The sequence below is a fragment of the Thermochaetoides thermophila genome, assembly GCF_000221225.1.
Source record: "Thermochaetoides thermophila DSM 1495 unplaced genomic scaffold scf7180000011806, whole genome shotgun sequence".
Lineage (NCBI taxonomy): Eukaryota > Fungi > Ascomycota > Sordariomycetes > Sordariales > Chaetomiaceae > Thermochaetoides > Thermochaetoides thermophila.
The window spans coordinates 2,017,587-2,044,713 of record NW_006383023.1 but is presented as its reverse complement, the minus strand read 5'-3'; the positions used below and the strand labels follow the sequence as shown (position 1 = coordinate 2,044,713).

At 52.6% G+C, this 27,127-nt stretch overlaps 12 protein-coding genes across 12 annotated transcripts; 6 read left to right on the top strand and 6 right to left on the bottom strand.

The window, feature by feature from the left end:
• Nucleotides 1-195: 195 nt before the first annotated feature.
• CTHT_0005740 (uncharacterized protein) lies at nt 196-1,470 on the top strand (the record flags this gene model as incomplete). Its single annotated transcript, XM_006691045.1, has 1 exon — nt 196-1,470. The coding sequence occupies one exon, from the start codon at nt 196-198 to the stop codon at nt 1,468-1,470; it is 1,275 nt and encodes a 424-aa protein (XP_006691108.1).
• A 679-nt stretch (nt 1,471-2,149) lies between these two features.
• CTHT_0005730 (arginyl-tRNA-protein transferase-like protein) lies at nt 2,150-4,218 on the bottom strand (the record flags this gene model as incomplete). The annotated part of the gene is made up of 2 exons (XM_006691044.1): nt 2,150-3,423; nt 4,149-4,218. 2 exons carry the CDS (start codon nt 4,216-4,218, stop codon nt 2,150-2,152), a joined length of 1,344 nt encoding a protein of 447 aa, XP_006691107.1.
• A 3,381-nt stretch (nt 4,219-7,599) lies between these two features.
• Nucleotides 7,600-8,332, top strand: CTHT_0005720 (diadenosine and diphosphoinositol polyphosphate phosphohydrolase-like protein; the record flags this gene model as incomplete). Its single annotated transcript, XM_006691043.1, has 2 exons — nt 7,600-7,678; nt 7,863-8,332. The coding sequence occupies 2 exons, from the start codon at nt 7,600-7,602 to the stop codon at nt 8,330-8,332; spliced, it is 549 nt and encodes a 182-aa protein (XP_006691106.1).
• A 1,653-nt stretch (nt 8,333-9,985) lies between these two features.
• Nucleotides 9,986-11,679, top strand: CTHT_0005710 (uncharacterized protein; the record flags this gene model as incomplete). Its single annotated transcript, XM_006691042.1, has 3 exons — nt 9,986-10,189; nt 10,244-10,804; nt 11,122-11,679. The coding sequence occupies 3 exons, from the start codon at nt 9,986-9,988 to the stop codon at nt 11,677-11,679; spliced, it is 1,323 nt and encodes a 440-aa protein (XP_006691105.1).
• A 371-nt stretch (nt 11,680-12,050) lies between these two features.
• On the bottom strand, nt 12,051-12,290 carry CTHT_0005700 (uncharacterized protein; the record flags this gene model as incomplete). The annotated part of the gene is made up of 1 exon (XM_006691041.1): nt 12,051-12,290. The coding sequence occupies one exon, from the start codon at nt 12,288-12,290 to the stop codon at nt 12,051-12,053; it is 240 nt and encodes a 79-aa protein (XP_006691104.1).
• Nucleotides 12,291-13,340: 1,050 nt separating this feature from the next.
• Nucleotides 13,341-14,870, top strand: CTHT_0005690 (mitochondrial 37S ribosomal protein uS5m; the record flags this gene model as incomplete). Its single annotated transcript, XM_006691040.1, has 2 exons — nt 13,341-14,592; nt 14,650-14,870. 2 exons carry the CDS (start codon nt 13,341-13,343, stop codon nt 14,868-14,870), a joined length of 1,473 nt encoding a protein of 490 aa, XP_006691103.1.
• A 520-nt stretch (nt 14,871-15,390) lies between these two features.
• On the bottom strand, nt 15,391-15,791 carry CTHT_0005680 (uncharacterized protein; the record flags this gene model as incomplete). Its single annotated transcript, XM_006691039.1, has 2 exons — nt 15,391-15,564; nt 15,678-15,791. The coding sequence occupies 2 exons, from the start codon at nt 15,789-15,791 to the stop codon at nt 15,391-15,393; spliced, it is 288 nt and encodes a 95-aa protein (XP_006691102.1).
• Nucleotides 15,792-17,347: 1,556 nt separating this feature from the next.
• On the bottom strand, nt 17,348-19,523 carry CTHT_0005670 (serine/threonine-protein kinase-like protein; the record flags this gene model as incomplete). Its single annotated transcript, XM_006691038.1, has 4 exons — nt 17,348-17,795; nt 17,853-18,234; nt 18,299-18,598; nt 18,680-19,523. The coding sequence occupies 4 exons, from the start codon at nt 19,521-19,523 to the stop codon at nt 17,348-17,350; spliced, it is 1,974 nt and encodes a 657-aa protein (XP_006691101.1).
• Nucleotides 19,524-20,939: 1,416 nt separating this feature from the next.
• Nucleotides 20,940-22,460, bottom strand: CTHT_0005660 (uncharacterized protein; the record flags this gene model as incomplete). Its single annotated transcript, XM_006691037.1, has 2 exons — nt 20,940-21,265; nt 21,734-22,460. 2 exons carry the CDS (start codon nt 22,458-22,460, stop codon nt 20,940-20,942), a joined length of 1,053 nt encoding a protein of 350 aa, XP_006691100.1.
• Nucleotides 22,461-23,434: 974 nt separating this feature from the next.
• CTHT_0005650 (uncharacterized protein) lies at nt 23,435-24,462 on the top strand (the record flags this gene model as incomplete). Its single annotated transcript, XM_006691036.1, has 4 exons — nt 23,435-23,705; nt 23,837-23,918; nt 23,978-24,293; nt 24,373-24,462. The coding sequence occupies 4 exons, from the start codon at nt 23,435-23,437 to the stop codon at nt 24,460-24,462; spliced, it is 759 nt and encodes a 252-aa protein (XP_006691099.1).
• A 397-nt stretch (nt 24,463-24,859) lies between these two features.
• On the bottom strand, nt 24,860-26,028 carry CTHT_0005640 (putative cytoplasm protein; the record flags this gene model as incomplete). Its single annotated transcript, XM_006691035.1, has 2 exons — nt 24,860-25,334; nt 25,394-26,028. The coding sequence occupies 2 exons, from the start codon at nt 26,026-26,028 to the stop codon at nt 24,860-24,862; spliced, it is 1,110 nt and encodes a 369-aa protein (XP_006691098.1).
• Nucleotides 26,029-26,358: 330 nt separating this feature from the next.
• CTHT_0005630 (uncharacterized protein) lies at nt 26,359-26,905 on the top strand (the record flags this gene model as incomplete). Its single annotated transcript, XM_006691034.1, has 3 exons — nt 26,359-26,366; nt 26,483-26,562; nt 26,628-26,905. 3 exons carry the CDS (start codon nt 26,359-26,361, stop codon nt 26,903-26,905), a joined length of 366 nt encoding a protein of 121 aa, XP_006691097.1.
• Nucleotides 26,906-27,127: the final 222 nt, after the last annotated feature.

Below are 27,127 nucleotides of genomic sequence, written 5' to 3'. Positions count from 1 at the left end.
TTGTGCCCAGAGTCCCCCTTATTTAGGCCCCTTTAATCCAATTATTGGCATCTGGAAGGATTTGTCTGTTCTAGCCTCATCTGGACAGAGTCAGTGAACAACGAAGGGACAACTCTCAGGCAAGTATTGCAGCTGGCTCATTCAAGTCCACTCCTCGAAGGTCGCTCCTTTCTCCTGTAAAGCATAAACCACACCATGGCCTGGGATGCAAGACAGTCCCGCAGACGGCAAAGCAGCGCGGCCTCTCGGACTCATAGTTTAGCTCTTCACGCAAGACAACAGCTGCCCAAACAACCAATTGAACCCAAATCTCAGCACGTGGCGGACCCCTTTCTGCGGGACTTCCTCAGCCCAGTTTTCGACCCCGTGGCATACCTCAATGCCACGCTGCCCTCCTTACAAATTACAACACCTATCAGCACATCCTCTGCCTCCACCTCCACCCGAACATCTACTGCAACCACAACCACCTTATCAGGCTCACAAGCCGCCGTACCCCTCGCCGAGCTTTCAGTACAGGCTCAGTCTGTTTTAACCCAGCTCAACGCCCACACTACGCGCCTAACCAACACCCTGACCGAGCTCACCAATGACATCCTCCGCAGCGGTGCCCGCCTGGCCTACGAGGTTGAGCTTCTCCGCGGCGAGACCATCGGCCTAGCGGAGGCGTTGACAGAGCGTTTGGACGATGACATCGGAAAGTTCGTGCCGGGCGGCGTGCGCGAGACCATCGAGTCCAAGACCTTCACATCCTCTGATGGTGCCAACCATGGTCTGAGTGCGCACCAACGGCGGCTCTCGATCGCTGTACATGGGACGGTTCCTCCTGCTGCTGAGGAGTCTACAGCCGCGGCGACGACAGCCCCGGCTGAACCTCCGGCACCCCCTGAGCCGGAATGTATCACTCAGCTACGGACGCTCACTCTGGTGCGCTCACGCCTGGAGTCTGTCATCAAGACTTTTGGAGAAGCCATGGAATTCGTCTTCCCGCCTTCCGAGGTCTCTGTAAGCTCGGGCTTCCTGTCCGTCTCGGCGCCTGACGCAGGCGGCGAGGGCAACAGTACAGAGGAGAAAGGCCAGCAAGTCCTGCGATCACTGCGTGACGAGATCTCTAGGCTACTCGGTAGCAGTGGCGACGGCAAATCTCCAGAAGAGGTCATCAAAGGGATTGAGGACGCCGCACACCGGGTTGAGGAGCTCAAGAAGTTGGTTACGGTGTGGAAGGGGACAGCAGAAGAGAAAGGGAGGACAAAGTTTGTGGATAGCCTGGCCAAGATGGTCGAAGATCGGCATAAGGAGCTGTTGAAGGAGATGGAGCAGGCTAATAAGAACAAGGCCGCCGCTGAGGCGGCCGATGCTGCTGCAAAGAAGAATGCTGAGGGTGAGAGTCAATCACAAACCGAGAATAAGGGTTTTGGTGCATATGGGGGGTTAATCAGCCAGCTGCAGAGGCTGAGAACAGGATTGTGATAGATTTATGCACTGCCATTTTCACTAACTTACATGTTTACGTGGTTGAAGACTCGCTCTACCATGCATTGTGGTGCAACAGTTTCCATGCATTTATCAGGCACAACCCCTCAGTTATCTCCCTAGTCAGCAAACCGCAAGTAAATACTAACTATTGTTTGGCTGCGGATACTATTCGATCCCTACCTACTTGTAAAAGGCGTTACGCGAATGCATGGAGTGCTCAACTTAAGACAGCTATCACCCATTTCTCTTGGTTTTTACTTTGAAGGCGCGCAGACATGCACTGGTTCAATCACTTTACTGAGATATTGAGACAGTTTGTGCCTCACAATGACCTTGCGATCTGAATTATACCTATCTAGCCGTTACTCTAATGAGTTATAACAATGTAAGACAAAGAACATTTGGCCGCTGATGGGAAAGCCAATCGCTTCTCCTGCCCACATGACTCGCCAACCCACTGTACTCCCACATGCCTCTACATATTCCCGAGCTCGATCCGGCGCCACATAGAGCAATAGCCTGGCCCAGAGATATCTGACCGACACAGGCTACTCACCAGTTCCTGATTCAGTCACAGACATGCCAGTTCAGCTGAGACCTTCCATGTTGCATTGCGGGACGCAAGATCCCCATTCCATTTTCATGTCATGTTACATCCCCCAAAGATCCTCCATCAATCCGATCCCGAGCTCCGCTCCCTCTTCCTGAAGTCGACACACAACTCTGGGATCAAATCCGGGCCTATGGCAGCCACCAGCTCAGCGATACTGGCCTTGAGCGAGTGATGCTGCCCAATGTCTTCGCGTGACCACACCACCAGGTTCGACGCGACTATGAAGCGGTCCGAGTAATCCGACCGCAGGACAATATGGTCCATATTGATGCGGCGCATTTCCTCGAGGGTCGGGATGCCGGGCATGGAGGAGGTCAGAAGGAACGCTTCCTCTTTCTCCTCTTCGGCTTGGCTCTCGTTCGAGTTAGTCGAAACGTCCGAGTCGAACTCGGGCTGCTTGGGCTTCTTGGGCTTTGGAGGGGTGTCATCACCTGGCTCTGCAGTCCATCTAGAGAAGGAAACATAGGGGCCCTTGTCAAACAGCTCGAGGGTCTCCTTGGTGAGCGGATACCACTGCAGCGTCTCCGGGTCCAGAACGTTTTGAGGGCGATAGTCTATCTTATACTTCATCTTCGGACAGCTGTGGATGTAGTAGCCGGGATACCACCAGCGATAGCCATATTCGCGAGCGAAAGCTATTTCGCGCAGCGCGCCCAGCTTTCCCGGATTGAGCCAGTGAATGGACTCGTGGTATAGGAAGTAGACTGCGCTAACACATTCCGGCAACAGGTCAAGCACGCCCACAGCAACAAGTTTGCCATCGATGCGGTAGCACATGTGGTACGACCCCAGAGGTCGTTGCGAGCCGTCATAGTCCCGGTACGTCCCCCGAACGATCGGAGAGTTGCACAAAAAACGGCGGAAGCCACGGCGCGAGATCTTGTCCGGAGGCTCGCGGTGTACAACACGCTGGTAGTTTTCGAAAACTTCGTACTTCTCTTCGGTAAACGTGTCTGGTTCTAGAGTCACTGTAAACTCATGGTCTGGGATTGGAGATGGTTTGACGTATTGAGCTTCAGACTCGTGTATTCTCTCGACAAGGTCAAAGACATTGTGACGTCTTCGCTTCTCTGCCCGAGTCCGGGGATAAAGGCGATTCACATTGGCCACATAATCACACCCAAGGATGTGCCGATTGAAGCGGTTGATGGCTTGCCTCTGATCCTTTGTGAGCTTGATTTTGGTTGAATCCAAGCGCAGCGTGTAATGTGGGCAACACGAGTGCCTTGGATTCGGCCGGTACAGAAGGGTTCCGGATCGTCTCCAACAACGGTCTACCAGCTTTTGATAGAACTCGGGCTTCAGATGAGTTGCTATGGCATAGTAAGAGAACCCTACACGGTGACTCGTGTTAGATTGCAGACCACAATACCCAGGAATAAGCAAGTGTGACTAAGGTCAATCAGGGAAGGGCAAGTTTGAGGGAAGTTCAGGGATAGCGAGTTCAGCTGTATGTGCTAGGACATGGTTATCATAGGCCAGCTAGCAGCTTTAATAACTTTTATTAGAGAGGGGAAGATCACCCACTTTTTTTCCACCGACCTTTGCCAGATCCATGACAATAACCGCATTCAGATGAGTTGCTGTATCCTAGATATCAATCTTCACGTTAGCCATGGGTTCCTGGGGACTTCGCTTGAATGTAGCGACGGGAGATCGCCAAATATCCAAAAGCAAACAGCAATCGAGCTTCATTAGTTTGTCACACATCCAGCGGAAACCCCACATTCTTGAGGGTGCATGCAACACGAGGACCAGACGAGATGGACTTGTTGGCTGGAGAGCTCCGGCCATGCCGTGGGCATCTCAGTGGTCTCACAACCCAAGCGCACAGCCATGAGTCCTAGAATAAGAACTTGATTCCGAACACGACAGATATGCAATTGTATTACAAGTCATATGAAGTGGTCTAGGGAAAGAGATCGCGTGTGATGTCCGGCTGTACTTCTGGGATGCCAGCCAACGACATGCAAGGATCCGAGCACATGGGCAGAATCTCCCGAATGGTTGGATGGAACTAGCACGTTGGATTGATGAACCAAAGACAACCTAGACTCACCGATAGGGAAGAGGTAGGAGTAGGGGTCTGCAGCCTCATCGTCGGGGGTGGGTCTGACCGGAGGGTCCATGATGCTGGGAAAGGAAACCCTTGGAGATGGCTGCTCAAGTTTGTCGGGAGATTCGTGGGGGTCGACAGGCAGGTTTGCTAGTCGGCCGACTATGCTGTTGGAGGTATGAGGAATTGAACCCAAATTCTGGTGAGCAGGTCCTGGCTGGAAGAAAAGATCAAGCAAGCCGTTAGGTTGCAATTAAACCCCGCGTTTACACGGCCGGTTGCCGGAGCCAATGTCCCGGGCCGGGCAAGAATATTTCCGGTTCGGATAGACCCGCGAGTAGACAGCCGCCGGTTGGGTCACGGGGATGGGGGTGGCGGGCAACGGTGACGTGAACTGATGGTGCGCACGATGGCCGAGAGCCGTCCTGGATCCAAATGGCCGGAGCGGATCCGGGATTTTCCTTTCCAAGCCGCAGCGGCTCAGTGCCCCAATTGGCCGTGGCCAGATTGGTCGGCTGGCTGAGGAACGAAGCACACGAGCTGGCTATTTGTCGCAACGCGCTGTGGAAGAGGTGGGATGAAATGGTGCTTGGATACAACAGCCAACAAGGGAGCTGCTGGTTGTCACGCTGGACAAGCTAACAAAAAGAGTAGATAGGTAACTAGATATGACTGCCAGAGAGGCTATTGGTAGGACTGTTTGGATGACATGAGCTTTGTGTTGAGTCGGCGCATCGTTGTCTTCCTATGGTTGAAGATAAAGCAAGTGATTGAGACTTGTGTGAATGGCCTTGGACGAGCATGCGCCGGAGCTCGTTCGAGAACCCCCACTTCAATTTGCCGCCATTTTCGGTTCACCCTCTGCCTTACCGGTTGCTGCTGCCCCGCAGCGCCACAGCGTTCCTATGGTGTAACTTAAAACACTCTACAAGGGCATGAGGGCATGTGAGAAGGAAATCGGAAAATTGCAGTTTATTTTGTTTTTGGAAAAGAGAGAAGCACGCTATTGTGTTTGGTCTTGGTCTGATTTGTTTAGGGCAGAGAGGTTGAAAGACCCTGCAGCGGTGATTAAGATGCGCAGCCTTGGATCTGGGATCGGGAAGGGGTTGGCCAAGCCATTGTCGGGCACAAGAGGCTTTTGTCCAATCGAATGGCCAGTGCATTTGAACGGTGGCTTACAACAGTATGAGATCTCAATTAACTGTGCTTCTTGAAGTACGTTTGGGAACTCCGAACTTTGAGAGCTGCCGACGTTGCTATCAACCTTTATCCTGGTAACCCGGTTCAGCATCATCAGACAAATCTCCAACAACTTATCTCTCCTGTTTTTGATCCATCAGAGCAGTCAATATCTGCTTTCTTATGAACGCGAGGGGATCATTACGCCATAGACAATGGAAGCCCGGAGGATAACGGGACTGATGATCGTGCCAACTGCCCTGTTGCCAGCACAAGCCAAGCCCGTGACTCCTGGCCGGGTCAACTTGTCAGTTGATGCTGTGTACCCTGCAATGTGGCAGCAGACTTGTCCAACATAACAAAGACACCACAGTTCCTATGCCCAATATTATCGGATGGAATAGGTATCACATTTCCCCATTCTAACTCACTGGCTTGCACACAAAGATGCAATCTTCTGTCACTTTCCTGATGTGAATATTAGTGCCAGTACCTAAAGCATAGGCGAGACATAGGGTCTAAGCGTCCATCCATCGGTATCTCCAGCATGCCGAGAATTGCACTGTTTTTTCCACACTGTGTACCCAAGTACCTACCCCACATGGCAAGAGCCCCACTCATGCCACTGGTTCAAGGCTTCCAGGGCAGCATTCTTTGCGGGCGCTGCAGACCAAACGGAATAAAAATTTTAGCTCAACTGTTGGAGGCGCTCTCTTTTTCGCTCAGTGCCTTTCCCTTTCCGTGTCCCCTTTCCATCCTCCTTTTCTCTGTCCACGCTGTCATCGTCATGACAGTTGCCCTCGCCGCCATGTGGGGAACCACTTGGGACGAGCAGCCTGAGCCGGCCACCGGCCACCGCAGCTCCCCCCTGCCGCCGCGACTGATGTGCTGCAGGGTGCTGCTTGCTCCAGGCCACGGCCTTCAGGCAGGTTCTTTTGCCTCTATGGCTCCGGCCCGCGCAGAGTCTTCCAGGCCTCTTTTTTTCGTCCATGTACCTCGCCTTGCCTTGTAAGGTCCCATTTGTATTAGGGTATAAAGACCAACCTCGATTTCCTGGCATCTGCCCCTCTTCCAACCTTTCAGCTGGGGGGACACCTCCAGCAGCCAGCCTTGCCCGCCAGCAGCGACCGGTGCTCAGGTCTCTGACCTCCCGTCTGTACCCCGTACCGTGGTCTCGGTCCAGACCTCTGTCCGTGCCGTCCGTCATCTCAACCTCCAATTCATATCCGTGCCAATTTCATCCACACCCTCAGGAGAAAAAAAAAGATCCAATCCCACCAACCACTACCACACTACCTCACCCTCCAACCTTGCGGCTACGGCCTGCTGCACAGCTTCTGATCTCTGCAGCCCGCGTTGTCCGGGTGCACCTTGGCCCGTTTTTTGCCCCTCTTACAGTACTGCAGACCTGCCGATTCGCCGCCCTGCCGCCCTTACCCAGGTCCGGCCATTCTCGTTGAACGTCTACGTTTCCGGGGCGCTTCATCCCAGCTTCAGCCTGCCTGTCCATCTGCATAGGGCTTTCGGTTGCTGCCGAGCGTCGCCTAGACGTGCGAACCCCAGAAAAAGTTTCTATCCGACGCCATCGTCGCGCAAGCCTGACATTTCCCTCCAGGCGCAAATCAGCAACCCCCAACCGTCATCGTTCCGTCCTCCGAAGTCTTTTTCGTGATCCAATTTAAATAATTCTTGGAACACTTCCACTCGCTTTGTGTGGCCTCGAGAGTCGTCAGTCTCTTTAACGTCAAGCGACTTTCGAGTTTCACGAGACGTTGCGCAGCTCAAGCTATCTTCTCCGCGAACTCACTTATTCTTTGCGCCTGGCACACACGACTTTCATCCCAACCCATCTGCTGCGCCAGGACCTGTCCTCGTCTGACATCTGACAGCCTCGGGTTACTGATTCAAGTCGTTCCATTGTACCTGCCTTCGATTCTCGCGCCCTGACATCTGCCTGATTCCAAAAAAAATCGTCACACTGCACTCTCATCAACTGAAGCCGTTAAAGGGGCCCACGATCAACCCTTGTCTTCATTCTCACCGCCGCCACCTGCCAACTTTCTATTGCTCGGTTTGCACGTGTCGACCATGCTGTATAACAGCCTTTAAAGACGGTCGTCTTTTCCCTTTTTTTTTCCCGAGTCAACTCTTGCGGCTGCAAAATTCACACGGTTCTTCCGGCCCTCACGACAATTACGCTTCGACTTGTCGGAAGCCCCGGTCTCGCAACACCTTCCAACTCCTTTCGCCAATTTTCTGCATCAGTTGGTACACAATGAGTCCTGCCGGCACAGTGACAACGAGCAGCGGGGTTACCCGCTCCATGGAGTCGCGAACTGGGAGGAGCAATCAAAGTGAGTCTTTCCCCCTCTCGCCTTTAGGGTAACAAAACATCCCGACAGGCGATGAGCTCATGGCGGGTTTAGGAGAAGGGAATTCGCTGGCTACGTACCAGCAATTCTAGTTCCTCCGAGATGCCGCTTGTGAGACCACCGCAGGTCAAAAACTGACTGTTGCTCCTCTTTCTCCGCCCTATAGGATACAACACCAAAGGCGAACGCTTGGTCGCTGGAGTCGTGCCTCTTACTGAGGACAAGTCGTACGTGATGTTGATCCAGTCCACGCGCCGGAAGGGCTGGGTACTGCCCAAGGGCGGCTGGGAGACCGACGAAGAGTGCCATGAGGCTGCCGCTCGCGAGGCCTGGGAGGAAGCCGGCATCTTAGTCGAAATTGTTTACGACTTGGGTGAGATCCGCGAGACCAGCCCGCGCAAGAAGTCGTCACAGACGAACTCTTCGGGCTCCCCCACTAAGGATGGCAAGAAGGAAAAGGAGCGCTCGCTCTATCACTTCTACGAGGTTACCGTTACCAGCGAGGAAGCCGATTGGCCTGAGCGTGAAAAGCGTGAGCGTAAGTGGTTTACTTTCGTCGAGGCTCACGAACTGCTCAAGGACCGTCCTGAGCTTCAGACTGCCCTGGAGCGGTCGAGAATGCGGAGATCGCTGTGAGAGGAAACCTGTTGTGTCGAGAGCGATTCTATCTACAGCCCATCCCGATTTAACTTTGTCCCTTGCCCAGAACTCGAGGAATGGATTGCAGGCAATCTAACAGATCAGCAGCTCTTTGGTCAAGAGTTGCAGCGTGGTTTGGTCATCATCACAGTACACTTGCAATATCCATTTCATTCTTGACAAGGCCATGAAATGTCAATTTTCATGGGCTGATGCGTCCCTTTGCTTAACCACTACACTCTCAGTACGACCGCAAGCCTTGTCATCTCTCAGTCTTTGTCTTTTATTTCACTTCCTTTTTCTGTGTCTTTGCTTCACGGCGTTGTTGGTTGAGGAAGAAAAGGAGCTCACGTGCTCATGAAATATCCAGCCCAGCACCCTCAACTGCATAATGAAACAACAATATGGCTGGTAAACCGCATTTTCATGTCTCTTTTGGGGAATGCTGCAGGCATGTGGTCCATCCTTTTTACAGTCTCCCTTTGAGAGCTTCTGAGGGCTTGTCGCCTCAAGAGTTATTTTCCAGGTTTTCTTTCCTTCCCTCCTTGCAACAACATATACCGGGTTCACGGGTGGGACAGTTCTTATGGCATGTTCGCGAGAGAAAACAAAAGAAAACTTCTTCTGGGGCTGGGTGGCACTTCTGACATACATGGTTTTGCATCTTCCAGGGAGGCGGTTTGGGTTTTTGCCGGTGGGGTTAGAGAAGGTGGTTTGTCCTACTATTGTCCAGCTGTCATCAACAGCAATAATTACCTCCAGTGCATTTATCGCATCCCCCTTGAGACCAGCGACGTCGTAGATGACATGGATTATCTACTATCCTGCTGGCCACCATAGGGGTAGGTGCCTGCTTTCACAACTATTGCATCATGGTAGCGAAAAGTAGGTAGAGGTCGGGGCAACAAAATCACTTACTAATTGCACATATCTTTGCATGTTGCAACATGTGAAAGGGAAACGGAGCGAGCACCGCAGGTCCTTGAGAAAACATTAGGTTATTGAAATGAAATACTGCCACTATCACCATGGAGAAGATGGTGATATCCCCTCTGCCCTTTTGGCTCAGCTCAGCTCAACCAAGGTCTAAGTTCGGCTGTAAGCCCCTCCATCTTTGCTGCTCTCAAGACATACTACTTACTGCCTGTACTTTCCACAGGATTAAAACGCCAAGAGCTTGCAGTGGGTTTCTGTCAGGGACGGATTAGGGTTTGCCAAAAGCCACTCGAAAGTTCTTTCCTGAGCAGCGTACGCCATTGGGAAGGTATCAGTTAATGCTCTTGCCTCTTTATATTCCCACGCATCCACCAGATTCGTCAAATTTGGGCCAAAAATTGCTAGATAGTTTGCCTTATAACACGTCCCCCAATTCCGCATGGGGTCAGGAATCACAAGCACTGGAATTCCCTTCCTCGCCACTCCCGTTGTCGCCTTCTCCTGTTCTCGGACATGACATTCGATCGCCGGTGAGCTTCGCAACGTCCAATTCCAAGGTCACTCCTCCCTTGGCTGTGCAGTCCTAATGCCACCAGCTGTCATGGGTTTTCTCCACAAGCTTTGATTGCCATGGTTACTGTGATCGTGGACCTAGGAAGCATTACCGTGAAAGGGAAACATCCAGGTCTATCCCTTGCTCTGTCAAGTTCTGCCATGATAGCTCTTCCCCCATCCTGGGATTGGAGTCCCCCGACAGCCAGAGAATTGTGTGAGGCTTCAGCGGCTGGCAAGATTTGGGTTGCCAAAGCAGGGTCTTGCCGGGTGGACTTTGCGGCTAATGTCAACGACGGGCTCCTGAATGATATTTTCGGCCAAGCTACTATGACAGCTATCGTCAACTTGCCTTCGGAGTGTCCAGTAAGTGAGAAAGTCGTTTCCTGGCTTGGCTACTCCATGGTTCTGAGAAGTTAGGTCTGGAACGAACTCGGTCTTGAGCTCCGCAGCAATCATGCCGACAATGGAGACCATCAGCAGAACTCTGTGCAGGCGTCATACTTCCTTCACCATCCAGATCTCTCCTCCGAAATGATCGCCCCTCCAGCTATCCCATTAGCTCGATTTCAGGGGCTGAAGTGTGAAGTCAATTATTACTTTGGGATTTCTCCAAGCAAAAGCAATGCAAAATCGACTCAGACCTCAGCAAAGTCACTAAGGAGGGAATCACCACCCCTACCTCGACCTCCCAGGCCTAGCAAGAAGCCGTTCAAGAAGTACGAACCACAAGGCCCAGCTAGCAGGGAACTGTCACCCCCTCCTAGTCAAGAAAATTCCGAACGAGACGCAATCGAACAGGCGCTGGAGTCATTTACCTCAGCGACACTCCTAACTGAGCTCACCAGCCTCTTAGACCTTGCCCTAGGAAAACTCATTGGGGTCAGGAGAGCACCATCAGGGGTAGGAGTGACCAAGCGAACTCTCCAGTTGTCCCTGATCGATATTGCCCCTGCTGTTTGGAACCTTCACTATCTCCAGGTGAGATCCCTCTAAGTGAACACAGGGACTTGCCTAACCCTATGCAGACAATGACAGCCCACTCGAGTATCGTCCCGTCAATTGTCAGTGGTATCATGAGACTCAGTAACGCTCAATCATCGATCTTGAGGCAAAAGCTCGAACGACTAGCCTCTTGTGAAGGAAGAGCAAAAGACGGACATGCGGATGTGACTGATTCTTCTGAAGGAATCATAAGAAGATTATGGCTGCTTTGTCAAACTCGGATCCGGGGAGATATTAGAGTACCACAGCCAAGGAAAAGACCGGACTCGAAACGTATGGCGACACAACCTCAGTTGCGCCCTGTTCAGACCGATACAAGCAGCACAAACAACAGCGAACACTCTGATGTATCCGATGATGAATCAGTAATAGAACTGGGCATCAATGATCGTCTGCCAGACAATAGCCCTCTAGTTGAAGCACCCCAGCCCCTGCTTGAAGGGTTTGACCTATCACAAGCATACGAGTTGATGAACGAAGAAATACAAGAATCCGCTTGGAGGGATCATGATCTGGCAACGAATGACTGGATAAGCAGTTCAGAGGGCGACTACTTTTACGCTGATGGTCTTGGGAACGTAATCCCAGTGGAGAAGCATACGGCTCTTAAAAAGGACGAGATCAGCTGGGCGGATGATGAGATCGAACACGAAGAGCCTTATGGCCAACCTGACATCGGTATATTTGCTCATGGAGACAATGAAATCGACCTTGACGAGAACGAAGATCAAGCATATATTATGTACGATGAACAAAACTGGTTCCTAGCGCATGAGGCTCCGTATCAGGATCAAGATCAAGGACCAAGTTTTCATCCATTACCGCCACAACCATACGACGACCCATTATGACCGGACTTCTCAACAGCGAATGTCTAACATCTCACAATTCCACCGAATCCCCAAGCCAACGCCCTAAGGGTATCCCATTTGTGGATTTGGTTTTGTTGGTTGATTCCTTCTGAACAAACTTTCCAAAGTGCACAAGCTGAACCGAGCGTGTCTGATGCACAGTTCTATGGTAACAGAGCTGATCGACAGAAGACGATGTTGATGTCAAAGTGACTGGTAGTCGTCTGGTTCTTTGTTATCAAGCCCCAACTCCCGTAGCACGACCTGCTTCTTGTATTGAAAATTACGAGTGACAGACCGGTCTAACAAGAGAGACGCCACAGTTTTGGTTTGTTGTATTGGAAGCCGAAATCTTTTCGAAAGCCGATTCCTTATTTCTTTTCAGACTGCTTCACCTCCTTCTTTTTCTTCTTCGCTTCCCTTTGTTCGGGCTTCATGGTGGCGTAGTGGATGTACCAAAGCAGGACGCATTGAAGGATCATGGCGATAAGGACGATAATAAGAATCGTGAACAGGATCGGCTGGTCATTAAGAGTGGCAACGGCCTCTGGTGTCGCGCCAATGGCGAGGAACCAGTTGAAAGGGCCAGGTGACGGGCTCGGAGACGCCATTGTTGAGACCAGGAAGATGAGCTACTGGTATCGAAAATGAGGTGATGATGTTGTCGAGATATTTAAGTCGAGTTCAACTCGAGGGCGTAGCCTGCGCAGGAATATGTAAAAGAAATATTATTACAAGGTGATGTTGGATGAACGCAATCACGAACTTTGAGCGTGAAGAAGTTACTCGTGCCCGACAGAGCTGGGAGAGGGGAGATACAAGAGAAGAAATGGGTGCAAGCAGCTAGGCGGTCTAGACCTTTGAAACAGCAGACGTCACAATGGGGGCAAGCCAGCCAGGGGTTCAGTTCTCCTACCCAGCGTCTCTCTTACATACCGATATACCTTGGGGTAATGGCCAGACGACAAGGCCATGGTAAAGGCTCCATCAAGCAGTGTGGGAGAGCTCCTGGCTTGGGCTTGGGCTTGCCGCCGAGCCCCGGGTTCGTGTTTCAGATGTGCCACAGACCTCTCTCTGTGGGACGAGTGATGACTAAGGACTGGATTGAAGGTTTATCAAGCGTAAAACATGCATCATGTTGGACTGGCGGCTTGCAACTAGTAACCGCTCGAGAAAACGAAGGTGCTTTGGTTTTCGAAGACGTGCATAGAGTCGCTCCGCGATGGGAATCCAAAATTGACGATGAGCCCCTTAAGGGTGACCTCGATAACAAGACAAATCTAGGATGCCAAGATTCACGTGACTTACATAATGACTGAAGTACGCCAAGACAGCACACAACGCGGGGCAGGCCCTGGCAGACCGCAGAGGGGCCAAAGTTGGTGCCGCAAAAATCGGGCATCTAGCTTAATCGCGGGCGCGTGAGTTTGGACCCAAAAAAATTCCTGGTCGTCCGTTGTTCGAGCCGGATCAAGTCGCTGGGCAATGTCCGTGTTGCCGGCCGATTGCAACCGATAGGGGGACCATTGAAGCTCGTCGACAGCACCAGACGATCAGCGACCTCGGGGGGAGCGGGCGACGTCAATTGAAGGGATCGGAAGGTTCAAGGGTCGAAAGGCGATAGCGATATACAAGAAAGCCAGGGAGCCAGCTAACCAGCCATGAGCGTAGCACGCCCGGTCGCCAGCAGGCTCATCTTTGGGCGCCTGGCCCCGGCACCGGCCTCTTCGCTATGTACGGCGGCCACGGTTGCTGGCCCCTCGACAACGACGGCATCAGTGACGGCGACAACACCAGCACCATGTCATCACCAGCGCATTTTCGCCCACCACTTCCACAGCTCGCCGCAACTGGCGGCCCGCCGGAAACCACGCTTCTCCAGCATACGGGCCGCCGAGATGGGTCTGGTCGACGACAAGAAGATCGATGAGTTTGCGAAAGAACACTTCCCCAAGTACACGGACAAGGACTTCGAGGAGCTATCCCACCAGTACTCGGCCAAGCACCTCGAGGCCATCAAGGCCGCCGAGGAGGCCATTGACCCCCGTGATCTGACGATTCAGGGCCGCCTGCGCGTCGACCCCTACACCATGCAGTACATCGACGACTTCGCCGAGTACCAGCCCATGATCGACAAGCGGCCACAAAACAAGATGCCGCCGGATCCGCACGCGAGGTTCATGAACCTGGACGAGTTCACTCGGGACCTTGTGGACTGGGCCGAGCAGTTCCAACAGGGTGATGTGACGGGGAAGCTCAAGACGCTGTACGACTTTGTGCCGGAGGAGTGGAAGACCAAGCACGAGGCGCAGTGGCCGAACGAAGTGAAGCAGAAGGCGCACCGCGAGTTCCAAAAGTATCTGCAGGCCGAGGTGGAGCGGCAGATGAAGAACCCGGACGACAATGACGGCCCGACCGATGCCGATATCCTGCAATACATCTTTGAACGGTCCGCTATGACCGATAACAACCTCCAGTCCAACTCCTCGGTCGCCTATGGCTTGCCCAAGCCGCTGCCCGGTGTGGCCGGCATGTACAAGAAGCCGATTGACCCAGCTGATGAGGGGTTGGATGACTCGGGTGTGTACCAGGACCTGAAGCGGCGGACGGGCATGTCGGTCCGTGAGATTCTGAACATCCAGACACGCTGCATTGTGTCGCGGTGGGTTGCGAACCAGACTCGACTCGGCAAGATCCGCAAGTCTTCGGTCGTTTGGATCGCCGGCAACGGCAATGGCTGGCTGGGAATTGGCGAGGCGAAGTCGACGGAAGCTTCTGTCGCCAACCTCAAGGCTCGCCTGAATGCTATTGCTAACATGCGGCCTATCCGCCGCTATGAGGACCGCACTATCTACGGTGAGGTTCAAGCCAAAGTCTCGGGCACCATCGTTAAGATGGCTGCTCGCCCTCCTGGTAAGCATCCTACCCCTTCCCAGCTCTCTGGGTGTGGCATCAGCTAACGTACTTCAGGCTTCGGTCTTCGCGTCTCGCACCGCATCTTCGAGATGTGCCGCTTCGCAGGCATCAAAGACCTGGCCGCCACCATGCCGCGCTCGCGCAACCCCTTCAACTCGGTCCGCGCCGCCTACCAATGCCTGCTAAAGCAGCGCGACCCGGAGGAGATCGCCATGGGCCGCGGAAGGAAACTGGTCGACGCCCGCAAGGTGTACTACGGCGGCGCTGTGTATTAAATATGTGTTTAACTACCACTTGTTCTGCTTCTCACAACCCCCCGAATGTATATGTGTCCTTTTATGTGTGATATTACGCTCCGTTTGACGATGGTGCTTCGGCTCAGAGCCAGCGATTTTGCTTAGGGCTATGGCTATGTAGATATATCTCGAGTTAAAGTTTCGGTGGCGGCTGTGTGTATGAATGATAGGCGTGTTGAGCGTAGGGATAGATGGAGCATCAGGATTTTGGTTCATGAAGCGCTTGATGGCTCGATTTATTCTTGAGTGTCTCTTTGTGGCTGCTGTGAAATCTGATAGAGCCAAATACCCATTCCGGTTTTCCCGTCCCTTTTCTCGAGGTTGCCGCCCATTCCTTGTCGCGTGTCTTTGCCCTTGCCCATAGAGCCAGTTCTCATACAAAGTAGACCTCATAGTCCTCAAACATATGTCCGATTTCCCTTCCCATGCTCCACTAACCTCTATGCACCTTCCAAGTGGTTGCCATGCCCTCTCTCACGACTCCCACGCACTTCTTCACTTAGTGCCCATCACCAGCTCCACCACCCCAATCAATCTCCTGCTGCAACACGATGCTGTACACACTAGCCTTAAGCAATGTGAACACGAGGCTAGTCTTACGCTCCAACTCGCGCAGCCCATCTAAAATCTCAGTTGCTGGGGCACTGGCAAGCTCATCCAAGAGCACAGCCAACTTTAGTGATTCATGTCAGTAAAGCGTCATTCTTAAAACTTCATAGAGATATCCTTATTCCCGAAAATGTGAGAGTAAGGCTCTCATAAGCCTGGGGTTTGGTAATGACGGACCTTCTTCATGTTCTCAGATAGCCGCTCATACTCATCCAACACTTCTTGCTCGAGTGGAGAGAGTTCGGGCGCCGCTGTGAGCAGACTGCTCTGCGGCCGTGCTTGGGGGTCCATCTTGTTTTGATTGTTACTTCATCTATGGCCCTATGGTTGATAGGCCACCCCGAAGTAAACAGTTTGGGCAAGGAGGTTACTTGGGAGACGCGGTCGACGCGCTGTGGTTGTTGGCCTGAACGGGCGGGGTGACCACAGTGGGTTGGTTCACAAAGTGTAGTGGGGGAGGGGGGGGTTCATTTGTGTTCTGACCGTGTATTGGCGAGTAGTAATTTACGGCATTAACTGGTAAGAGTTAAGTTGCTCCTGGCTCCTGAGTTCCCCAGGACCAACTTCATAGGCGACTTTAGAGCAGTTGCGTGTGAGAAGACAATCTCAAAAAAAAAAACAAAAAAGAAAAGAAAAGAAAAGAAAACAGTAGTAGTCTCACCGTAAGAGATCTCACACGTTACAGGGGGATAAACTGCTTACAACGATCAACTGCCCACGAGCCCCCCCCCCTTTATGACCTCATGTTCTGCCTGCTGATTCAGTTCTATTCCCAAACTCATCAAGATCCAAAAGCTTTTCGAAACATTCACAAGGAGTAAACACAAATCGCTTTCTTTGAAGACCCCTAACTGTGTCCACCTAGAGTAGCTATCTAGCTTGGTAACCTAGCCAGATAAGCAAAGACGAAAAAACTTCCAAGAGCAACCATTCACTACCTAACCACTGAAACAACCCTACACTTTGCAAACCATTCAGATACAAAAGGAGCGGATGGTCAACCATTATCGTAAGCCATGATGATTGATGCTGATGACAACAAAAACAGCGAATAATGAAACAAGGAACGAGACAGCATGGAAAAACGACATCAGCAACAATCAACGACCATGAGGGTTATTGCAAGGGGAAAGATAAAGGAACCATCCTTCCCCTGTCTCCCTAACACTTGTGACCACGGCTCTCATGTCACATCTCTCTCAACTTATCCATCCCGTTTGTCCCTTGATCTAAGCCGATACTAAACGGATCAGACCAAGATCAAAGAAAAGTCCCATCCATTTGCTAACTGGAGAAACCACACTTCCACACCAGAATGCCTACCCACTCTGTCATCTGTCTTCCTATTCATCCAACAGCCACACTTAGCTGAAGTCCACACCCTCCTCTCATACGAAGGAAGGAGGATGAAAAGGGGGGGGGGAGGGAAAGAAGGAAAACAAAAAAAAACTAATCACCCCAAATAAAAACAGGGAGGAAACAAGCAAACGGAGGGGTTTTTAAGGCCCAAAACAGCCCACTAGCTGCTTCCACACCCTTCTTCCGTTCTTTCTCCTTCGAGATTTCTTCATCCTCGTTATCTTCTCCGTTTTCTCTCCCCTGCCATCACAATGAAGCGCCTTGCTGCTCCTCTTACGGAGGGAATCATAGTCGTCAACGTCGTTATCGCCATCAAAAACGACAACATCGCCCTGTTTGTTGTCATCCTCAACCACAGTAACAAGCCCAGCAGCAACCACTCCATCAACATCACCGCTGCTTCCTCCCCCATCAACTCCCCCATACCTACCACACACCTGCAGCTGCAACTTCTGCAAGTGCTGCAGTCCCAGCCCAGCATCACCCCCCTACGAGTGCTGATACCCATAGCCCGACGAATACGCAGCCTGCTGCGCGGCCAGCTCACTCCGGACCCTCTCCATCTCATGGTCCGGCACGACAGGGATATCATCATCACCATCGTGCAGCAACGTGACGCTGTTGAACTCCTCGAAGGGATCGGGCGTCTCGGAGCCGGGCGTGCCGCCGGCGCCAGAACCATCGTGGCGCTTGGGCGGCATGGGCCGCGAGTTGGAGATGTCGACGCTCTCGGACTCCTTGACGTTGCGGAAGTTGATGGTGTCGATGCCGTTGCGACCCTGGTGCGGGATGATGGGCGGCTTCATGTGGCGGATCAGCGCCCACTGGGTCGTGCGGAAGAAGGGATGGTTTTTGATGTCGGAGGCGCCAGAGCGAGAGCCGAGACGGCGGTTCTCGTCTTTGATGAGGAGCTTCCGGATGAGCGACTTGCAAGTGCTGAGGATACAATGTCAGTGATGCGCAAGGCAGGCTAATTAGAAAGAAGCCACGTACTTTGATATTTGCGGGGCACCAGCATGGTCCGGGAAGGGAATATCCTCCCGCAAGATGTTGGCAAACGTCGCGTTACGATTCTTACCCTTGAACGGCGTAGTGCCGTACAACATCTCGTAGATCAGGATACCCAGAGTCCACCAGTCAACGGCGCTGGTGTGACCGCTGCCCTTGATGACTTCGGGGGCAATGTACTCCTCGGTGCCAACAAACGAGTTGGTACGGAAGTCGGCAATGCACGACTTGGTGTCAAGCGCAGGCAGGCCGTTGGAGGTGGCTCCGTTCTTGCCCAGAACCATAGTCGGCTTGCCTCCGGGGCCTGACTGTTTTGACAGGTCGAAGTCAGAGAGCATGATGTGGCCGGACTGGTGGAGGAGAATGTCTAGATCAATTAGCATGGCCCTCGACATGACAGATTTAAGCCGTGTACGGTAACGGTAACATACTTTCTGGCTTCAAATCACGGTAGATGAAGCCCATGAGATGCAGATATTCAAGGGCAGCCGTGACCTCTGCCGCGTAGAAGCGGGCATCGTCCTCCGAGATGCATTTCCCTGGCCGGGTCTGCAGCGCTCGGAAGAACTCGCCACCACTGCAGTATTCCATGCACAGGTAGAGATAGTCCTCGGACTGGAACGAGTGGTACAGGGTCACGATGAAGGGATGATTGCTCGTGGCCAAGATCTCTTGTTCGGCCAGGGCCCGCTTGATCTTGTTGCGCTTGATCATCTCCTTCTTGCTCAGCACTGCACAGCAACCAACAAGTCAGTAATGGACACGCAGATTTGTGACAAAAGCCCTCCCCGCAGTAGATAGAATAAACTGACCCTTCATGGCATATAACCTGCCACTCTTCTTCTCGCGCACCAGATAGACCTTGCCCACGTCACCTTTGCCGATGAGCTTGATCTTTTCGAAGCTCTGGGGTCCGACTTCGACATCTCTGACCTTGATGGAATTGGAGCTGTATGTCCGCCGGAATGCGAGGTTTGATTGGCTCGGGGGTGGCAAGGGAGTGAGCGCATCTCTGGTCTCAGAAGCCGGTTCAAGGCCATCCGGGGGTTCCTCCTCGTCGTTCTTCGCGGCTTTTGGATCTTTGGCAGGTATCGCGCCTTCGGGCAGCGGCTCTTTATCTGCGCCGCTGGCGCCCTTCTTGAAGAGCCCTTGGGCGTTCGGCGCGCTGGCGACTCTCCGAAGTTTCCTAGCCAACTCCTCCTTCGTGCTGGCCTTCACGTTCTCTGCATTGCCCCCATCGGGCCCCTCAATCTTGATGCCGGGTGTGTCGGGGGGACTCGGGGGCACAGAGCCTTCTTCATGATGTCGCAAGGCAGGCTGACCCTGGTGCTGGAAGTATGGATTCGCGTGGGCCGTCGGGCTCAGGGTCTCCTCCAGAGGGTTGCCCTCGCTGGCGGTCGTACCGCTGCGCGACCGGCCGACGCTGAAGAACTTGGTTTGGCGGATGGCTACGAGCTTGCTGCCGGTACTGCTGCTGTTATTGTTGCCGCTGGAGTGGTGGGTGACATTGCTGGAATGGCTGCTGTATGATTGCGACGCCAACTGGGCCTGGCTGCCGGAGTCGCGATCGCGGCTGCCCGACGTGATGCGGAAGAAGTTCTTAAGGCGCTGGGGGAAATGGCCGTCGCCATGGGTGCTCTTGGTTGCTGACGGCATCGTGGAGTCGTTGTGGTCGTCTGTTGATCATGAGGAGGAGACGCAGGCCATGATGGTTCGGGGGACACGACGGGATGGATGATGGGGAGGGGAAGCGGCCGACGAGGACGTGGGCGCACACGTGGGCGATATGAGACTCGGGAGTGGGAGTGGCAGTGATGTGGATGCGTGGATGCAGATGATGGGAGCGAACGAGTGAGCGAGTGGATAGGATGAAAGAGTGGATGGAAGTGGATGTGTTTGAGCGGGAATCAGTGGACGACGGGCGTGGACGGAATCCCATCGCGCATTGGATGCTTTGCTTTCACGCAGAGGCCACTCACCCACTCACCCTAAAGCTGGAAGCCCACTCGCCCACCAAGCACCAGTGCGCCAGCACTGCCCGCTGCACCGCAGGCCACCGAAGCCCCCCGACTGACGCTAACAGCCAGTGAGACACGCGCTGAACCGGGTGAGCCCAGCCATCAGCCCCTGTAGCCCGCGGACCAGCAGGGGCCAGACCAGGGGAAACGCCCCGAAGCAGTCCAGCTTGGAAACTTGGGGGCCTCTCTTGGGAAAGTCACGGGACTTGCCGCACCTCACGAGCGGCTTTCCCGGTTCTTTCCTGGCTCTTCACACCAAACTGGCCACTCTCCCACCTGGCCTAGTGCCTGCATGTCCTTGCGATGTCCACGGTGATCACTAGAGATGGTTGCAGGTTGCCCTGTCCATCTTCCCGTCGGCCCGGCTTGTACAACGCTCCCAGTGCTGCATTCCATGCATTCCGTCGAAGCGTTGGAAATGTCTTTGGTAGGGTCGGCCTAAGACCCTATTGATCGAACTCTCCCGATCACCGTTCCGTTCTGGGTAGTAGTCGAGTCCCAGAAGCGAGTCAACCACGCGAAGTCACATGGTAGCATTGTACTCTGTCCTTTTTGGCTGTCCCTGTCTTGCGTAAACGTACTCGAGTCCAGTTTTTCTTAACACGTACACACATTGAATTGAAGTACAAGCGAATCTTTTAAAGTGGATTACAGCCACCATTGATGGATGGGGCACAATATCAGGTTCAACCGTCCGAGTTAAAGGACTCAGGAATTGGAGTTCAGCATGGCGGTTGCGAGTCATGAATGCTTCACCTTTTCTCAAGTTTCAGCCTTGCCACTCATTTCAAGATCTCTGGCTTATCCACTAATGTTCACGCAGTGGTTGCTTGTAGCGTCGAAATGTGAAACTGGTTCATTGACTATAAGCCGTACTCAAATGAATATCAACGCCACCAATAACCTGTACTAGTCCTCTCCCACTCCAAACGCCGATGCTGAATGCGAAGAGTATGAATACAACCACGTACAGTAAGACAGATAGGAGTACATGTTAATGATCAACACATTCATCCCCTTTGCCGAAATCCCATCCATGCCTAACTAAATTCCATCAACTTGCGGTACCATTTCCGTTGCTATTCCCCGTTTCTTTCTCAGTCCCATTCCCATTCCAACTCGCAAACTTAGTCCAATCCCACGCCTTCCATCTCTCATCAGCACTGGCACCACACACTCGATCGACATAATCACGCAACATCTTCTGCCGCGTCTTCTTCTCCATCATCACCCGCGCCATCTCTTCCAGTTGCTTTACCGTGTAGTCTGGCTCCACAGGCGCATTGCGGTCTCGTTGTGCCAGTATCCGGTTGACACGCGCGGCTCGTTTCTTGCGGTCGTCTTCGTTCTCGATCTCCTGTTCCTCGATCGACGGCGTGACTTGGTTGCCGTTAGCATCAAAGAGGTATCGCGGAAGCAATTTCCGTGATGCCTGGTTTGGTCCTGCTGGGTGGTTGTTATTATTATTATTATTATTATTATTGTTGTTGTTGTTGTTGCTTGAGCTATTGGATTGTTCTGTGGAATTTCGTCTGGGCGGATGGCCTGATGTGTTGAGAGGCCCGTCCCCTAGATGCCAGAGAAATGGGAGAATATGGGCCTCCTCTACGTGGGCAATGAAAGCTTCATTTGTGGGCAAGGTGAGACCGCACTTGACCCATTTGCAGACCACAGCATGGTCTTTTTTTGGTGTTCCTGAGGGCAGAGGGCGGCCAAGGGAAGATGGGCCCATGCTCATTGATGTGCCTCTTCTCACCCATCGTAGGGATGAGGCTCCGTGGACGACATGTATATGCTTGCGCAGTGTCTCTGCATTCTGTAGCTCCGCCGGACATCCTTCCCACTCACAACGGAACTTCGGGAAATGGGGATTCAAGCTCAAGTACACCTGACGAGCAGTGAGTGCAGGCTTCCTTCCAGGACGTTTCCGTTTGTGCTGTCCCGTTGGTTTTGGCTTAATTGGCTTTGGCTCCGGAGGTGTCGGTGCAACCAACCCAGCTCTCATTAATGAGTAAGGTCCGCACCCTGGCCTCCATCCGAACGGCCGGCCTCGTTTCTTTGGCTGGGGAGTGACCTGAGGAAGTGGTTTAGTAGTGTCGGTAGCGTCTTGTTGTTCGGAGGGCGATGAGACCACAGAGGGTATCGCAGTGGACGGTTTTGCTCCAGAATGTTTGGCTGTTCGCCTCAAGAAAAGATGAGAAGTAATGCTATTAGGTTGTTGTTCGGCTTCGTTTAAGAGGTCCCGATCATCATCCACTTTGGTGAAGCTCTTCCTCCTAGGGCTAGAATGAAGAACCACCTCCAGTTTGGTTGGCCTTACCACAGCTCTAGCCTCTGGGAATGGAGGGCGTCTCATAGGTGATGAGGCAGGGATAGTTTGTGGCTGCTGTTTCGAGTCAGGTTGAACCAAATCAACCTCCATTTCATCCGCCTCTCCAGGCTCATCATCATAAGGGCCTTCATCGCCTCCTTCCTCATCCTCTTGTTTATCTTCTTGCATCTCATTTGGGTGACCTGGAGGTTTCTGGCCCTTCAGATCTCCATAGCGTAGATCCAAGTCTGGATCATAGGGCATCTTGATGGGAAAGTCTCGTTTCGAGAGACTTCATATGGTGTAGCACTCCCGTGGTTGGCCAAGAGAAGAGCGAGGATGTTGTTGTGGAGGAACCTTTCCGCGGGCGTTATGATTTTTCTTCCAATTTTACCGGGAATATGAAAGTTTGTATAACTTTCTTTCTCTTGGGTCTTCGTTATATGAAGCGAGTTTGCTGGATATTTACAAAGCATTTGATGGATGAAAGACATGGGCTGATTGAAGGAAAAGCACCGCAGGCTTGACGCGACCAAGTCGTGTCAGTACGGTAAGAGCGTCGGAAACTTACCCACGGTAAGCTATCAGTTCCTTGCGACCTACCTGCGTCAATATTAACGCGTTAACGCCAGTCACTATTGATTTTCAACCTCTCAACTTATAACTAAACTGGCATATACTCAAATCTAGAAATTGTTACCATAATGTTGTTGCTGAATGAGGACATAAGAAGTCCTGTTCCCTGTTTCGCTTCGCTTGTGCTACGTAGCGTGGAATGGCATACTCAACCCTAACCCCGGTGTCTGATGGAGATGTTACACGGGAGACAATTGCTTCTAGTAAATCGGGGATAGGCCAACCAACAGCGACTCTTAAACAAGGTGAAGTATCAGATGTACAGCCACTATATATATTTATAAGTCATGGATGGATCCGTTATATTATAGAATGGAGAAAATCAGAAGGGTGTATTAATAAGCATCGGTCTCCGAACTCCGGCTGCGGGCGGGGTTATTCTTAGAAGCAGACGAGAACCGCCGCAATGTTGTAAAACCGGCGACATCAAGGACCTTACACCATTGTGGGAAAGAAGCACCTCATTAAGAGCCAGAGGTTGGTGAAGACATCGGAAAGGGCATTTCCTTCCTCTCACTTCGACCAAAACTTATCTCAAGATCACTTCTTCAGAAATAAAATTACTCATCCTAACTTCAACCTTAACGTCAATAGTATTCAAGATGTCTAGTATCTCAAAACCCTTCTACGCCGTTATCGCCGGAGTTGGTGCAGGAACAGGCCGTTCCGTGGCTCTGCGTTTCGCACAGGCTTATCCGGTCGTCCTGCTATCACGGAGACCCGAGAGCTACAATCCCGTTGTCGACGAGATCCGCCAACAAGGAGGAGAAGCGCTGGGCATCAGTACCGACTTGACAGATCCAAATTCTGTCAAGGCGGCTTTCGAGACTATCAAGCGCGAATTGCCAGGGAGACAGCTCGCCGCGGCGATTTGTGAGTCTCGCTCTGCTACGGACTTATAGGATGGGGTTGGCTGTGTTACCATCGTCTACGGTTGATAGGACGGACCAGCCCCCCATCTGCTCAGAGATCATCCGGGCTAGCGTGCTAATGGGCATGCGCAGACAACGCATCCTCCAGACCGTCAATCAAATCCTTCCTCGATACAACCCCGGACGACTTGTCTCGATCCCTTGTCGGCAATGCGTAACCCTCCCTTCTCACCTCATTGCCCTGGGTTTATGAGCCTGCTAACCAGACTTTAGCCATGGCCTTCTCAACTTCGCCCACTCAGCCCTACCATTGCTCCTGTCCTCCGTCTCAGCGACGCCAGCTCCGCCTTATCCTCCCACGCTGATCATCACCGGCGCAACGGCGTCACTGAGAGGATCGGCGCGGTTTGGGGCGTTCGCGGCTGGCAAGTTTGCGGTGCGGGCGCTGGGGCAGAGCCTGGCGCGTGAGTTTGGCCCGCAAGGTGTGCATGTGGCGCATGTAATTGTCGATGGTGTCATCGACATGCCGTTAACGAAGGGTTGGCCTGCTAATGGAGGCGTGGAGGATGGAAAATTGAACCCTGACGCGGTAAGCTTTTTATTGATCCAGATAAAGCTGCATGGTTAGCTCAACATGGACCCATTGATGACTGACAATATCCTGGCAGATTGCCGACAGCTATTGGCATTTGCACACGCAGCACCGCTCGAGCTTCACGCAAGAGCTCGACTTGAGGCCGTACGTGGAAAAGTTTTGATAATGAAGAAACTTTGGATGTGAAGCGTCTGGACTTGGATTGGCGTTCAGGGATCCATGGATGGTCGCACCATCAGACCAAAGATGTAGTATCATAGGCAGAAAGAGGAGAAGCGAAAGTGGTGAATAAATCGAGGATATATTCGTCGCAATCGCTACATAACCGACTCTGCTGTTGTTGCTGCCTCCTCGCTGAGGCGACCCAATTTGTCCTAGCTCTGCTGTTTCGTCCATGGTTACCCTGGTGAGTCCTTCAAAAAAACGTTCACCCGACCTTTTGGAACAGCATTGCCGGCACTGCTGAACGCCGGTTGAGGGGGAGCGCTCAGTGGGCTCACGTCCCTTCCCCGGCCGCGCGCGCGGCATCGTTTTGTTTCGTTCCTGGGTGTATACCCCATTCAAGTGTTCGGAGCCTTATCCGCCTCATCTGCCCCTTTCTCATCGCCCTCAGGCTCTTTCTCCTTCTCGTTCGTTTCACCATCATCCGTCGTCCCCTCTGGGATGAGACCATACTGCCGAGCAAGGCGCTCTTCTTCCCTCTTGATACGGAGAGCCTCGGTCTCCTTGCGCAACTTCTCCAAATTCCAGGCGGAGTCGCCCTCATCCTCGCTATCCTCCTCCTTGTACATGCCGCTCTCGAACAGGGCACGGCCAGTGTTCTCCTTGGCCTTGCGCAGCTGTTCTTCCGCGGCCTTCTTGTCAAGGCGCTCCTTCTTCCACTTGGCAAACGTCTCGGGCGTCACCGGAGTAAGAGTGCCGGTAAGCTTGAGCCGCTCCGACTCGATGAACTCCTCGAGTGTAATGCTCTTCGCCGCCGCGTTCTCTCTGGCTGCCTTCTCCGCTGCCCTCTGCTCCTTTGTCTTCACCACATAGCTGCAGTACTGTTAATTTCTGATTCACTGAAACGACAAAATATCTGGAATGTCACATACCCAGGTGGAAGTGCATGCTTATACATGCACTTGTCACCGCCATTAGGGCACATCCAAAACCACCCATACTTGCCATCTTCAATGGCCTGGATGAAGTACTTGCACACCTTGTCGGTCGTGGTGCGCTGGTTGCCCTTCTTCGACAGAATGACGGATCGCAGCTTTTCCTCGTCCCAGTCGGCACTGGTCTCCTGGCGCTTCTTCTCCTCTTCCTCCTGCTTTGTTTGCCGGGTATCTTCGTAGAGGCTCTTCTTCTCGGTCTTACGCTCCATCTCCAGGTCATGAGAAAACTTGCACTTCTTGCCCTTCTCGCAATTACCCTTTTTGAAAAAGATGCACACGACAGTCTTCGGGTCGACACCGAAGGGGACCTTCTGAACTTGCACAGGCTTGTTGAGAAGCATTTCGGCTTCCTTCCTGGCCTCTTCGGCGGCCTTCTTCTCGCGCTCACGTTGCGCCCTCTCGGCCGCCTTCCGCTTCTCTTCAGCGCTCCCGCTAGCCTGCATAGACTTTTGGAGAGCAGCGATCTGTTTCTTAGCCACGGCACCCTTCTTATTCTTCATGCCGAACGTCTTGTCTTCGATGATCTTCTTCGCATCGGGCTTCTTGCCCTTGTTTTGCGGCTTCGGCGGCATGGTGGGCAGGTTTTGTCAAAGAAACTTCCTGTGTTTAGCGATGATAATTGGAAGCAGAATTAATCTGAGATCCAAAGGAGGATTAATGGGAATGGGAACTGGCGATGAAGGGTCAGCAGGAGTCGTGGGGGCTGTCGAGTTTCGACTTTTTGCAGCGAAGGCAAAGTCGATGTTCGAGGCGGGGATCTGCATCACTGGAAAGAGAGCCATCTCTGTGTGCTTTGACCTGACACGCGCTGAGCAGGCAGGTCGCCCCACAGTGCCACTTCTCCAGCCCTGGTATCTGCTTGGCTGCACCGTTGCCCCTGTTCAAGCGTTAACCTGGGCAAAATGTGCACGTGACTTCTCTCATCCAGACAGGGGAAAGTGCCGGTACCGATACATCATCGGCTCAGGCCAGTTTAGGCGATTGGAGCTCTCAGGACCAGCATCGCGGCTGGTGGTGTGAAAACAGGCAAGTTGTCATTATCACCAACATCAACCACATCTCCCTTGTGTCATCTGTGTGCTGCGCAACCACCCGAAAGCCTCAAGGTACGTTCTTCATTGTTCTAGACTTGCCTGTTGCATCCTCAATGCGCTAAGTTGCTTTCGAACAGCTTCCTTCGACCCATCCGAGCCGACCGCTTACCAGACAGTGTCTTTGAGTGCTACCACCAACAAGCTCGAGATGATTACCGACGGGGAACTCTACCGCCTGGCCATATTCCTCGGCTCGGCAGCCATGATTTTGATCATTCTCTATCATTTTTTTGAAATCAACGCCAACGAGGATGAAGGGAAAGCTGTACAAGAGAAGGCAGCCGATAAAGCGCCAATGGAGAAGACGTCCAAGTCACCAACACTATCAGCAGCCACATCTACGAAGCAACGGTAAACCGCACAAAAATGGAGAGTAAATGATGTAATATCCGACAAGGACCTACGATATTGATTCTTTATACAATCTCGAATACAATATCAATATCAATGGTCAAGTCACATATCACGGCCGTACCTGCGTATCGGTGGCAAGCAGCGGCGTTTCGTCGCTATGCACATGAAGGTCTAACAGCAGGGGCCTTTCGAGCGACTGCTTCTAGGAGGAAAAAGTGATGAA